The following is a 13,535-nucleotide window of genomic DNA, read 5'->3' as shown; positions in this document are numbered from 1 at the left end:
ATCTGGCCCATGTTGGATGTATCATAGAATCATAGAATCATAGAGTTGGAAGGGGCCATACAGGCCATCTAGTCCAACCCCCTGCTCAACGCAGGATTAGCCCTAAGCATCCTAAAGCATCCAAGAAAAGTGTGTATCCAACCTTTGCTTGAAGACTTCCAGTGAGGGGGCGCTCACCACCTCCTTAGGCAGCCTATTCCACTGCTGAACTACTCTGACTGTGAAAAACTTTTTCCTGATATCTAGCCTATATCGTTGTACTTGAAGTTTAAACCCATTACTGCGTGTCCTCTCCTCTGCAGCCAGCAGAAACAGCATCCTGCCCTCCTCCAAGTGACAACCTTTCAAATACTTAAAGAGGGCTATCATGTCCCCTCTCAACCTCCTTTTCTCCAGGCTGAACATTCCCAAGTCCCTCAACCTATCTTCATAGGGCTTGGTCCCTTGGCCCCAGATCATCTTCGTCGCTCTCCTCTGTACCCTTTCAATTTTATCGATGTCCTTCTTGAAGTGAGGCCTCCAGAACTGCACACAGTACTCCAGGTGTGGTCTGACCAGTGCCGTATACAATGGGACTATGACATCTTGTGATTTTGATGTGATGCCTCTGTTGATACAGCCCAAAATGGCATTTGCCTTTTTTACTGCTGCATCACACTGCCTGCTCATGTTTAGTTTACAATCCACAAGTACCCCAAGGTCTCGTTCACACACAGTGCTACCTAGAAGCGTATCCCCCATCCAGTAGGCATGCTTTTCATTTTTCTGACCCAGATGCAGAACTTTACACTTATCTTTATTAAATTGCATCTTGTTCTCATTTGCCCATTTTTCCATTGTGTTCAGATCTCGTTGAACTCTGTCTCTATCTTCCGGAGTATTTGCCAGTCCTCCCAATTTGGTGTCATCTGCAAACTTGATGAGTAGTCCCTCCATCCCCTCATCTAGATCATTAATAAATATGTTAAAAAGTACCGGGCCGAGCACCGAACCCTGAGGTACCCCGCTACTCACCTCTCTCCAGTCTGATGAAACACCATTGACAACAACTCTTTGAGTGCGGTTCTCTAACCAATTCCCTATCCACCTAACAATCTGAAAATCCAGATTGCAGTCCTTCAACTTATCCATCAGAACATCATGGGGAACCTTGTCAAAAGCTTTACTAAAATCCAAGTATCATGTATTTGTCCTGCACAACACCATATTTGTAATGAAAAGGTAACAAGCAACTGTTGCCTCAGCACACCCTCACTCAGACACAATGATCTACCTGGCAAGTTTACAAAACTTGGCTGCCAGTGAAATATAGTGAATGTAGGTAGTTAGAAGTAATGTGTCACATGGGTGGGTTTTTTTTTCAGGGCCATTTTAACTCCTCAGTCCACCACTGAATAATCCAAATGCCCACATGAAACAGATCATTGAAGTCTCTCCTATAACTGCACAATAACTATTAATGATGGCTAAGAAAGAATCCATCTTTCATAAAGCTAGCCTCTACAAAAAGACAGCCTCTACAAAGGATGGAATTTTAGATATCTCTTTGGAATGAAACCAGAAATGACTTGCCATCAGTGGGAAGTAATTTTTTTGGGTATGTATATTAGCTTCCAGTCACTGAAGATTTTTGCATCTTTTTCTACTTTATTAAATGCTTTCCTGGTATTACAATTAGCTTTGTAGGTAACTGAATACAGTAAATGACTCATAGAATCTCTCTTTTTAAAGTGTTAGTTTAGGTTGACTTTATTAGATTTTGGATGAATTATAGAAACATTTCTTTATAGCTGGGAATTCCAAGGGCTTTTCTGCACACGATAAATATAGTGAAATGCTTACCTAATGTAGGCGTTATATTCTGGTCGCTCTGTATGACATCGTCCACATCCAGTGTCTGGCCAACTGACAGCTCACCACATCCTCAATTTTAAAGCGCAAGTTTGGGAAACACATAAAGTGGATTCACCAATCTAAAAAGTGCCAGCGCCCGGAGAGCAATCAGCAGAAGGAAGGTATGGAGACTCAAATGCTAGAGTCATCTGTATCATCCCGCCCTTGCACCCACCTCCCTCTCCCGAGGACAGGATTTATTTTTTAAAATGGCAATGTGCCTGGAGCAACGAATAGATGGACACACGTATAGGCGATGCCAGAAATAAAAGAAAATGTTTTTCTGTGTTGTGACACAAAGCGTGCCTCTCAAAAGTTTTCTTCCCCCCCAATCAGGAACGATTCTCCCCCAAAAAATCAAAGGACTCATGAATGACTATGGGCCCAATCCAGCTGATTTGTGTTTGGTGCCCATTAAAGTCAATGTGGCCATTGGCTATAATGGGACTTTTGGCTTTTCTACCTTTCCCAGGGCCTTAAGTTACGGCCTCCAAACTTTCAGGGTAGCTCCAGGAGGCTCTTACCTCATGCCCCTCCAAATTCCATAATGGCTGGTCCAAGGGGTCCACTTCTAGGGGCTCCCAAAGAGGGGACTCCATCCTTCCATTATATCCAATGGAGAGTCCATCCGATAGGATATAATGGAGGGATGGGGGCACCCTCTTCAGGATCCCCTAGACGTGGATCTCTTGGACTAATCATTCTGAAATTTGGAGGGGATTCGGGGAATAGCCTACTAGAAGTATCCTGAAAGTTTGGAGGCTGTACCTCAACACCCCCCCAGGCTCCAGGAAAGGCATAAAAGCTGAAATTCCCATTGTAGTCAATAGAGGAAAGGGATTGGTTGCTTAAATTGATTGACAGGCGGAAGTGTGACATGTATAAAGCCCGTTGCTCTCTTCCGCCATTTCCATCAGCAGATGTTGAGGGTGAGACACGCAAAAAGTTGGCAGAAAAATGCAAAACAGCAAAAAGGTGAGGAAGGTCTGGGAAATGCAATAAAATTTAGCGCTTTGCCATTCAACTGGCGTAACGCTATTTTTACTAATGTGCAGATATGCCCCAAGAGCAGTCTTTATTCCAGAAGCTTCACTTCAACAAAAATAATGTTGGTTTCATTAAGACTGCTTAGAAAAAGAAAGATTAAAAAAAATTGACAATTTGCACAATTTTCAAAAATCTGCCATCGTTAATTTATGAATACATATTTTTATGCATACTTTTAAAATATCCCCAAATATTAGGGTTGCCAACCTCTAGGTGATAGCTAAAGATCTTCTGGGATTACAACTGATCTCCTGGCAATAGAGATGAGTTCACCTGGAGAAAATGGCCACTTTGGAAGGTGGACCCTATGGCATTATATCCTGTTGAGGTCCCTTCCCTCTCCAAACCCTCCCCTCCTCAGGCTTCTCCCCCAAAATGTACAGGTATTTGCTAACATGGAACCGACTATACCACTAAATATGTAGAAGTCCACAGCTTCTGCGGGTGGCACCTTTGTACTTCTTTATTGCAGCAACTTTATTATTAGACTGAGTTGTAATAAATATTTAGCATTTATACAGTATGGGTCAGAAGTTCAAAGGACTTCAAGGTATATTATAATAGGAATCTTAATATAGCCCTGTTAAGTATGCTAGTATTATTATGAGACTGAAAGAACAGAAACTTCCTTAAGGACATCTCACAAATTTGTGCTTGATATTAAATCTGACCCAGGAATGTCCTGGTTTACAGCTCAGAAACGGACCACAGCAAATGTATGTAAAAATTAAAATAATCATGTTAAAGAAGTTACCAAGCTACCTAAATGCCTTTTTTACCCTTTTAGTCCCATACGGGGATTACAGTGATATGACACCAGAACATATTGGCAAGATGTGACAGAGAACCACTGTTGTTCTACAGAAAATTCAGTTTCACAGTTCTTATAAGAAATTAAAATACCCTGCAGAAGCAGTTATTTTATGGTCATAATAATGTTATATACTCAAGAACCCTCAGAAAGGCTTCACTGGTGATCCTCAAATGACTAACAGCTCAGTTGTAAGACTTGCTGCACCAGCAAACAATATTTTGGATGGAACATACTGACTGCTGTGCCAGCATAATGTCACAAAAGAAGATATGCTTAGATTGCTGACAGATATGCCAGTGCAAATAATCAACTTGTCTACAAACTTCTTTTTACCTAAAATGGCATCAGTTCAAATCATCATTAAGCTTATAGGACAGATTTTGGTGCAATTTTATTCAAATATGTGTTGCTATTCTCACTCTAAAGATTTTGGTGGGGATTAAGGAAGGAATCAAACATCTAGAACAGCTTTTCTCAACCTTATCACCATTGAGAAACCCCTGAAACATTCTTCAGGCTTTGAGAAACCCCAGAATTTGTGTGATCATGCAGAATATGGCGGGGAAGCCTAGCTGTGTACATGCCCACCCAGGCCCCTCCCCTCCCACCCCCTCTAGGCCCATCATTGACCGTTTTGGGAGGGGGTCAACATAACCATATAGGTCATATACCCGATAAATGTTTAGCAAATTTAAACAATATGTTAAAAAAATAGTTAACTTCCCACCCATTTGGGAAACCCTTCCATATCCTCAAGAAGCCCCAGGGTTTCACGAAACCCAGGTGTCACACGGCTCCCTGGGAGGTTTGAGAAAACCTGGTATAGAATGTAGAGATTTGGGGACCCAGATTCCATTGAAATGAACAATATGGAGGTTTTAACATAAAACCATCTACAACATTAGGGATTAATTATGTGTATGCTGCATATAACAGGATCATCGACTGCTGCTTTCCTTCTGGTGACCCTTTAAAACGAACATATATGTGCTGAGATAGCCACAGTTATATACTCTTTCTGGTAACAGGAATATTTGAATATATTTGCCATTTTTTTATTGAAAAATTAAGGCATTTATACTTTAAAATTTCATAACTACACCAAATACTACAGTAATATATGGCAGTTTATAAATTATGCATTTTATGTTTTTGAAGCAGTAAAATAAATTTAGGCTTGATATTAAAGTAAATATTTCATAAATTTAAATTTCCTCTGACATTTCTGTGGTTTTGGGAACAAAACAAGAAAAAGTTATCCCCATGGTTTTCAAACTGAGAAAATTTACATCCGTTCTCTCCCCCAAACCCAATTTAAGATTGGCTCATATTCATGCTGCATTTTAGAGGCAACAAAACCTTATAAATGAGACATAGAGGCAAAGTAATGAAAAGGAAGTGCCTCTCAGAAAGTATTTTCCCTAAAGAGCTGTATAAGGATTTGAAGAATAAGGATAGGACCTTACTTAATTTTATTTGGCATTAAAACTATTCTATGTTGGAATATGTCAATTTACCGTTTGGAATTTCTCAAGTAAATTTCTAGATTAACAGTGATATGATAAGAAGCCCTGTATATGCCATGCATTCTCCCGTAGTTTAGTGAATGAAAGATGTTGTAAGTTAGAGCAATGGCTTGGGTCTACCAAAGATCTTTGTTGATGGAAGGGATTCCCATTGGTTGAGCATGACTGCCTTGCCTCCTCCCTCTCCTGGGGGACACAGAACCTCCCCAGGAAGGGCAGAAGGGAATACGAGATCTGCAGTAGGGGGTAAAAGTTATCTCCCTTCCCTCTGTGGAAATTCTGCAACTCAGTGCTCTGACAACTTTTCTTGTATTGTGGGATATGAGATGTTAATCTTCAGATACCATGGTAGAACAGGTACTAAATTAAAATCAGTTTCACAGATTTTCATAGTTTCTCAATATCAGCCAAGGGGATGTTAGAAACAGTTCAGATCCTATACACTAGTGGTCCCCAACCCGCGGGCTGCGGCCCGGTGCCGGGCCACGGCTCCTTCTTCCCTCCCCCCCGAAGCAAGAAGCTTGCCAGGCCGTAAGCAAATCGGCCGCCAAAGCAGCCAATTAGCTCACCGCCCGGCAAGCTTCTTATTTCGGGAGGGGAGGGAAGAGAAGCTTGCCGAGCCACAAGCTAATCGGCCGCTTTAGTAGCCGATTTGCTGGCGGCCCGGAGGGGCCGGGAGGGGGAGCCACGACCGCCGGCATGGCGGCGGCGCAAACACGCATGCGCGGACTGCCACACATGCGCGTTTGCGCTGGGGCTGCCGCGCGTGCGCGGTCCCCCAGGCCGCCCTCTCCCCCCACTACGCCGCAGCGGTCCGCGGCGGGCGAAATCTTGCGGACCGCTGCTATACACCACAAACGAAGTCAGGCTTCCAGAATGGAATTTTCAAATTTTCAAATTCCCATTACCTGCTATAGCTTGCTGGGCACCCAGAAGCTCTTCCGGGGGGGGGGAGTTACTGGACCCTCAGGTATAACTGCACTGAGAAGGCAAAAACTGCAAAACTGTCATGTGAATGGAAGTACCAACCCATTGTAATTAAATTTCAATAAATGTTTTGCTTAGAGAATATTTTGCTGGGAAAATAGTGTTTCCAGTTATTTGAGCAAGACATGGCTGTATAAAATTCAGCTAATTTCTCAGTTAATACTCAACTAGACAGAAATGCATGTAAAATGGGAAAAATGATACTGAAGTCATAATTACAAATGACAAATATAATATACTTATATTGCCATTTCAGTAGGAGATTGTTTTTGTTATCTGAGGGTACTTTTATATTTTTTTAATTTGTTAAACATTTAAAGATTTATTGGGTGATTTGATTATATATGGTCATACTGACCCACCCACACCCTCCCAAAATGGCCAGTGATGGGCCTGGAGGAGCTGGGAAGGAGAGAGGCCTCAGGGGGGCATTTTCACAACTATGCTTCCCAACCATATTCCACACTATCACACCATTTATGGGGTTTCTCAAAGTTTGACGAATGTTTTAGGGGTTTCTTAATAGTAAAAAAGTTGAGAAAGGCTGACATAGATTTATACCATGAGCCAGAGAAAGTTGCACTGCTCCTCTTAATATTAATAGGATAACTCAAACTAACTTCTTCCATTGATTTTGATGGTACTGAAGGGTGGCTTTGGCCCAGTCCACAAATAGCTGGTATTTAAGGTCATCTAATCCAGTTCAGAGAGCCTCTTGTGGCGCAGAATGGTAAGGCAGCAATCATGCAGTCTGAAAGCTCTGCCCATGAGGCTGGGAGTTCGATCCCAGCAGCTGGCTCAAGGTTGACTCAGCCTTCCATCCTTCCAAGGTCAGTAAAATGAGTACCCAGTTTGCTGGGGGGTAAACGGTAATGACTGGGGAAGGCACTGGCAAACCACCCCGTATTGAGTATATCATGAAAACGCTGGAGGGCGTCACCCCAAGGGTCAGACATGACTCGGGGCTTGCACAGGGGATACCTTTACCTTTACTGTATAATAACAGTTGTTATAAGCAAAGGTGTCAAACTCAATCGTTACAAAGGTTAGATCTGAATATGTTACTGTGTTGGGCTGGGCCATATCTGTCATAAAATGAATAGGTACTGGAGATATAGAGTTTATTATTGACACAGGCAAACCCAATTAATGATATTATGTTTTAGTTGAAATACAAACAAAAGCAATTTATTCCTAGGAGTGAAAGCTATTGATTTACTGGGGAATCCTTACACGCCCCAATAAATGTATTTAATCATATACAAGACTAGGGTCCATTCAGCACAGTGTTAATGTTGCTGAAGTCTTACCATTGTGTAACACTATTTTTTAACATTACACACAACGTCGTACACAATATGCAACACTCTCGCAAAAATCGCTTCATTGTAGCACTTTTCGGGGAATCCACAAACGTGGATTCCCCCTTAAAAACCCCACTAGACTCTTGAGAACAACCTGCAACATATCTGAAAAAGACATGTGCGTTCTCAATATAGTGGTAGCAAGAATGTCCCTCCCTAATCTCTTGCACCCAATCTTCTGATGTTGCGATCACCATTTTTCCCCCTTAAACCGGCAAAAGCAACTAATAAGCTTCTTTGGCTGAAATCCCTCCACAAACAATTGTCTGTAAAGTTTCTGAGCATAATACAGCTCCCAGTTCAACACTGCCTGTAATTTCGGCTAGAAATTGCACCGGGGGGATTTTTTTGTTGAACTTTAAGAGTGTGTAAACCAACGGTCCGCAACCTTTTTAACGCTCCCAAGGGGTGGAGGGAGAGGGCGACCCGGGGCCCGTGCATGTGCAGCAGCCCCATGCAAACGTGCATGCGAGGACCTGCCACACCCATGAGTTTGCACCCAGCAGGGGCGCAAACATTCACGCACAGCAGTTTCGCGCATGCACACATGCACGTTTGCGCTCCCAGCAGGTTGCAAACAAACATGTGTGGTGGGTCTCTGCATGCGTACATGCACGAAACTGACGGGTGCAAACATGCATACGCGGCATGTCCGCACATGCACATTTGTGCCGGTGGCGTGCTGGCGGTCGCGCTTCCCTCCCCCCCCCTTCCCGCAGGAAGAAGCTTGCCAGGCTGCAAGCTAATCGGCCACTTTGGCAACCTATTTGCTCGCGGCCTGGCAAGCTTCTTGCTGGGGGGGGCGGGGAGAGGGAGCTGCGGCCCACTGCCGAGGCTCTCGCAGCCCGGTACAGGGCCGCGGACCAGTGGTTGGGGACTACTGGTGTAAACAATTAAGCACCAGCTCCTACGCCAGCAAAAAAGTCTTTCTGATACATCGAATGAACAAATATGCGTTACTACAGGTGTTTTGGGGCGTAAAAAAACCCCAGTTTTTAAAGGGACGCACGATCACAACAGTTTGGGTTTTAAAAAAACAGTTTTTAAAGGGAAGCATGAACACAACAGTTCATTGGCTGCTAGGTTTGATTGACGGCCAGGGGCGGGAGGAAGCGCGGAAAAATATCGCCTCCTTTGTTGCGATTATGGCGAGACCAGAAACTTGTGCATTACAAGAACAGCACTAGTGGGAGAGCCTTTCTTCCAAGAAAAATGGCTGCATGCATTACTGAGACCTGCCACTGTTAATTGCAGCGCTTTTCAATAGCACTCAGAATTAGTTACATTGGCGGTTGTGCGGAATGGCCCTCTGTTTTTTCCAAGGGATATCATATAGCATCTAGCCATTTCATTTAATTTCTTGACTACTCAACCACACTTACTTCACTGCATGCACCCCCGCCCTCCCAACAGCCTCCTGCCTTCCCTCTTTCACACCAGTTGCCCATGGAACAGACAAGAACCTGGATGGACTGGTTATGGCCTCTGGGTCATGTTTTTGATGCCACTGTTATAGAGTGCATATTGTAGGTTGTATATAGGAGGAAGTTAACCAAAAAAGTCCCATAAATATTTTGTTTGTAAATATACAAGAATTTTAAAAAGAATTGCTGCTATTTGATATTTATATTTTTATACTTGCATAATTTTTGAAAACATGTTTAGCTTAAAAAGGTAACTTTGTTATTTGCCCCAATTTTTTTTAAGTAGAGGAATTTATACTGGTTAGTGAAAACACAATAATGCTACAATCCAAATACCTATATAAGGAACAGTCAAGGCCTATACCTGGTGAGATTCTGACTTTTTGCTGTTGCTGGAAAGCAGACCCTATGCCAGATCATATTCTGCTTTGGAAAATCTCTTTAGTTTTAAAAATAGTTTGCCATGTGGCATGAGGAGCTGCAATTTGAGCAAGCAACACAAGTCGAAAGAAAACTCAAGCATACAGAATTAACAATGTAGTTATTTGGCAGTCACTCATACATTTGTGAAATATTTTTAAACATTTCATTGGTTGTACTGGCATAGTTTTCCACAATTTTCTTGACAAATTACATAGAATATTAGGAAATAATTTATTTCTAAAATGGCATCTTTTGAAATTAACAGGAGTTTGGCCAAATAACTTGTCTGCACCCCTATACAATGATTCTAATAGATGTAATTAGGAGGTATTGTTTTTGTATTTAATTGCAAAATTTATATACTGCTTTTTCCAATATTCAAAGCACAACATCTAAATACATAAACCTACAACAAATAATTCCCATGATCCCCTGCCAACATGTACTGGCAGGGGCTCATGGGAATAGTAGTCCATGGACATCTGGAAAGCCACAGATTGGCCACCCCGGAGTAGAGTATCACATGGCATCTCAAGCTGCCTCTGGGCTTTCTCAGTGGTACCCAAACAAACCTCTCCTATATAATGGGTCTGCTTTTACTGAGCCTAATTTTACAGCTTGCAAGCTACCTGTTAGCTCCTGAAAATATAGTGCATGCCTTGTGGAGCTAAGAGAAGACAAACCAACTGTGCATAGTCAGGATCCTGGTGTTGACTCTAACAGAGGGACTAACCAGCTGCAACTCAGATAGCAGCCTGAATATGGCTTATTTAGATTCCTCTCCATTCTCCTCAAGTTTAAATTGTGTTCTGGGACTTTCCTCAGATCAGCTGAGGTTTTGGACTTTCCTGCCCCCCATAAGAAAATACCTGCTGGATAAGACCAATGGTCCATCTAGTCCAGCATCTTGTTTCACACAATAGCCACCTAGGTGTCCTGCCAATGAGCACAGCACGCAGACCAAGGTCCTCCTTGATGTTGCTTCTTAACACTGATTTTCAGAGGTTTACAGCCTCTGTACATGGAGGTACATGGAGGTACCCACCATAATTTTTACTATTAATTTATCTAAATTCTTTTTTAAAGCTAAATTGTCACTAGATGAAAGAGAAAACCTTTGTGCACTTCTATTTGGATACTGTTTGGATACTTCCTTTGTGGATACTGTTTAATTAAAAGGCGATATCAGTTTCTCTTTTGTATGTGGTGTTTAATCAGGGATGAAAGGATGCTCTGTACATGGTCAGAAATTACAACTAAATGTTCAGAACTAAGGACTGAAAGTCATTTTTTCTAAAACTAAACTTTATTGAGCCCTGACTCAAATTACACCCTTATTTTCCATGTTAATTAATTAGTTGCATCAATATTTGGTATAGAAATAGTTTGGCTTTTTAGAATTCAGATATTGGAAAGTGCATATTCCAAGAAGCAAGCATCCCCTGATATTGTAAAAACTTTAATCATTTATTTTGGCAATGGGTTTTGGTGTGTTTGTTAAAAATTAATATATTTAATTGTGTTGAGGTTTATGTTTTTCTGGACACTGGACCTTCTCACCTGAAGTGCTATTCTTCTTATTTATGATGTATAGAGAACAGCTAAATGTTTCTCATTAGGAGAACATGCTACTGTGCACATGTTTAAAGGCTTTCTTTGCATGCTATGTGAGTGCTAGTGTTGTTCACAAAAGGGGGTTAAAACTGCAGCCCCACCAACTTAAAAAGTCATCAGCTAATGAGTCAGTATTATGAAACAGACTGGCCATGCATCAAGAGTTTTATGCGTAGGTTAGTTGGCCCAGCTGCCACTGCTCTATGAACATTTTATAGCTGCAGAGTTAACCCTATGGCATAGCAAGGCTGTAATGTTAGAGAAACCCAAGCAAAATTGCTAGTACAGTGGAGTTATTGGCACTCTTAAAATGAGCTTTTCTTATCTGTTGCCCATTCACATAGCACTCATCTCATTAATGCAATCTTCAAAATCATTACACTAAGAATGAAGACAGTCAGTAAAGTTCAGTTTTGTTTTCCTAGCAAAGAAAATTGAATATCTCTTATCTGGCCACCACTATTTTTCTACTGCCCAGAATATGAAAAAAATGTTATCAAAATTGCATATCTTCAAGTCATGAAAAGTTAAATATAGTATCATTTTATTTATGGTTTTGTTTTGATATTAGTTAATGAAAATCCCATCCTTTAATAAAAGGAAATGTCAAGAGAATCTATTGATGCTTAATGTTGATTAATGCTATTACTGCCAAAAAGTATTCAGCGTGATATCATAGAAGCTAGCAAAAAGGTCAGTTGAGGAATTTAACTGCACACTGACATCAACAGCCCAAAACAACACACATTAAGCTACTGCCATAGCTTTCTTCGTTTCATGCTCACCATAAAGGCAATATCTGCTTTTCAATAATATGTTTGTATATTTCTTTATTGCCCCACAACAATTCTGAATACATCTTTGGGGGATATACGGAACATTCTCTGTGCAATTTGGCTGGATGGAGAGAGGAATCTTATGCCGAGCTCTCTTAAATCAACAAAACCCAGTACACTTTTTCAATTCCTTTCTAACCCAGGGTTCCTCTATGAGACCCCCCTCCCCCCCAAAAAAACCCCAACATCCAGTCCATGACTGAGTCACCTTGGCCCCATAGTCCCTGCAGGGAGAGAATAGTTGATCCCCTTCCTATTTAGCTAGGCTCTGAAGGCAGCCAGCCAGCCAGCCAGCCAGCCAGCCTGCATCCATCCTGGCTCGTGGTACCCAAACAAATCCTCCACACCTCAGCACATCCTTGCTCGGAGTCTTTTGCTCACTCCCTCTCCATTAGCCTCACGCAAAACCCCGCTCGGCTGACAAAAGAACAAACCCGCTAGGCAGCCGGCGCCCCTTCCTGCCCCACTTTCATTGAAGAAAACACCGAGCGCGCGCGCGTGGCGGGCGGGCGGGAGGGGGGGGGGCGCATCCTAGGCAGCCCCTCCCTGCCAACCTGCACGGTTCCCTCGCCCATCCCTAGAGGTGACTCGAGCACGCTGCCCTCCCTCCCTCCCCACCCCTCCCCTGAGCCACCTTGGCCGGTGGGCACCTGAGGCGAGCCCGGCTGCCCCTCCCGGGGGGGGCGGGCGGGCGGCTGGCGGGGCGACGCCCGGCCCTGGCTGCCCCTCGGCACGGAAGGCGTCCCCCGGCTCCTCGCATTTGCCCCTCACGAGACCCACCAAGGCTGGCGGCTCGCCGCTCCCCGTCCCTACCGGGCCGACGCTGGGGTCCCCAGAAGCGCAGAGCAGGGCGCTGAGGAAGGGCAGGAGGCGGCGGCACCCCCAGGCTGGGGCTCCGCGGCATCCCCGCTGCCTCCGCTCCATGGCGGGGCCCATCCCTGCACCTGCTCAGGCAGGGAGAGCAGGGCCTGGCCGACCGCGCATGCGCCGCGGCCAGAGAGGTGGGATGGGGGATGCGAAGCGGTCCAACCCCGCTCAGCTCCTGGAGGGAACCGGAGCGAGCCCGCCCGGCCTCTGCCCGCCTTCCGCGGCCGAGCTTTGCCTTGCCCTACATGTAGGGCGCGCAGTTAAGATTTAGGGCCCCCTGGGGAGGAGGCGGGGGAGCTTGAGATAACGGCGGCGGGAAAGACAAGAACACAAAAAGGTCCAGAGGTCTTAGGAAGAGCTCCAGGAACAGAGAGAGACATCTCGCATTGCTGGTTCCAGTTCCCCCTTTACGGGAGAGAGAGAGAGAGACGTCTTCTGTGCAGATGGTCAAGAGACTGAAGCAAAGTTTCTGACAAATTTGCAACAGATATACAAAAGCACAGGGTTTGGTTTTTGCATCTGAAATAATTACCAGCGGATGCACTCAACCCTCCTCCCCACACACACACAAACTCCCCACACCGTTAGCTTTGCTTCATATCGTTTCAGGAAATAGTTTCCGCACTTCGGTCTCGCAGATTGCTCTGACAAGAATTTAACCAGGCAAATCAAATGTATTGACAATATCAGAAGTTCTGAAGAGACAACTAACAAGAACAGTTTCAATTTTTTTGTTAATT

General features: G+C 43.7%; 1 protein-coding gene across 5 annotated transcripts in view; it reads right to left on the bottom strand.

The window, feature by feature from the left end:
• MMP24 (matrix metallopeptidase 24) overlaps positions 1–12,928 on the bottom strand; it is a 50,661-nt gene extending 37,733 nt beyond the window's left edge. Inside the window, exon 1 of one of the 5 annotated variants that reach the window (XM_077335159.1) lies at positions 12,709–12,928. In XM_077335159.1, the coding sequence (XP_077191274.1) occupies positions 12,709–12,864 (156 nt within the window). In that variant the 5' untranslated portion in view covers positions 12,865–12,928. The remainder of the gene's footprint in view (positions 1–12,708) is intronic. The other 4 variants (XM_077335160.1, XM_077335161.1, XM_077335162.1 and 1 more) reach the window with 4 other exon arrangements.
• Between the last annotated feature and the right edge of the window lie 607 nt (positions 12,929–13,535).

Source organism: Paroedura picta, chromosome 4, assembly GCF_049243985.1.
Source record: "Paroedura picta isolate Pp20150507F chromosome 4, Ppicta_v3.0, whole genome shotgun sequence".
In the NCBI taxonomy this organism is placed as follows: Eukaryota; Metazoa; Chordata; class Lepidosauria; order Squamata; family Gekkonidae; genus Paroedura; species Paroedura picta.
Note: the sequence above shows the minus strand (reverse complement) of the source record. Positions and strands in the feature narration are given on the sequence as shown.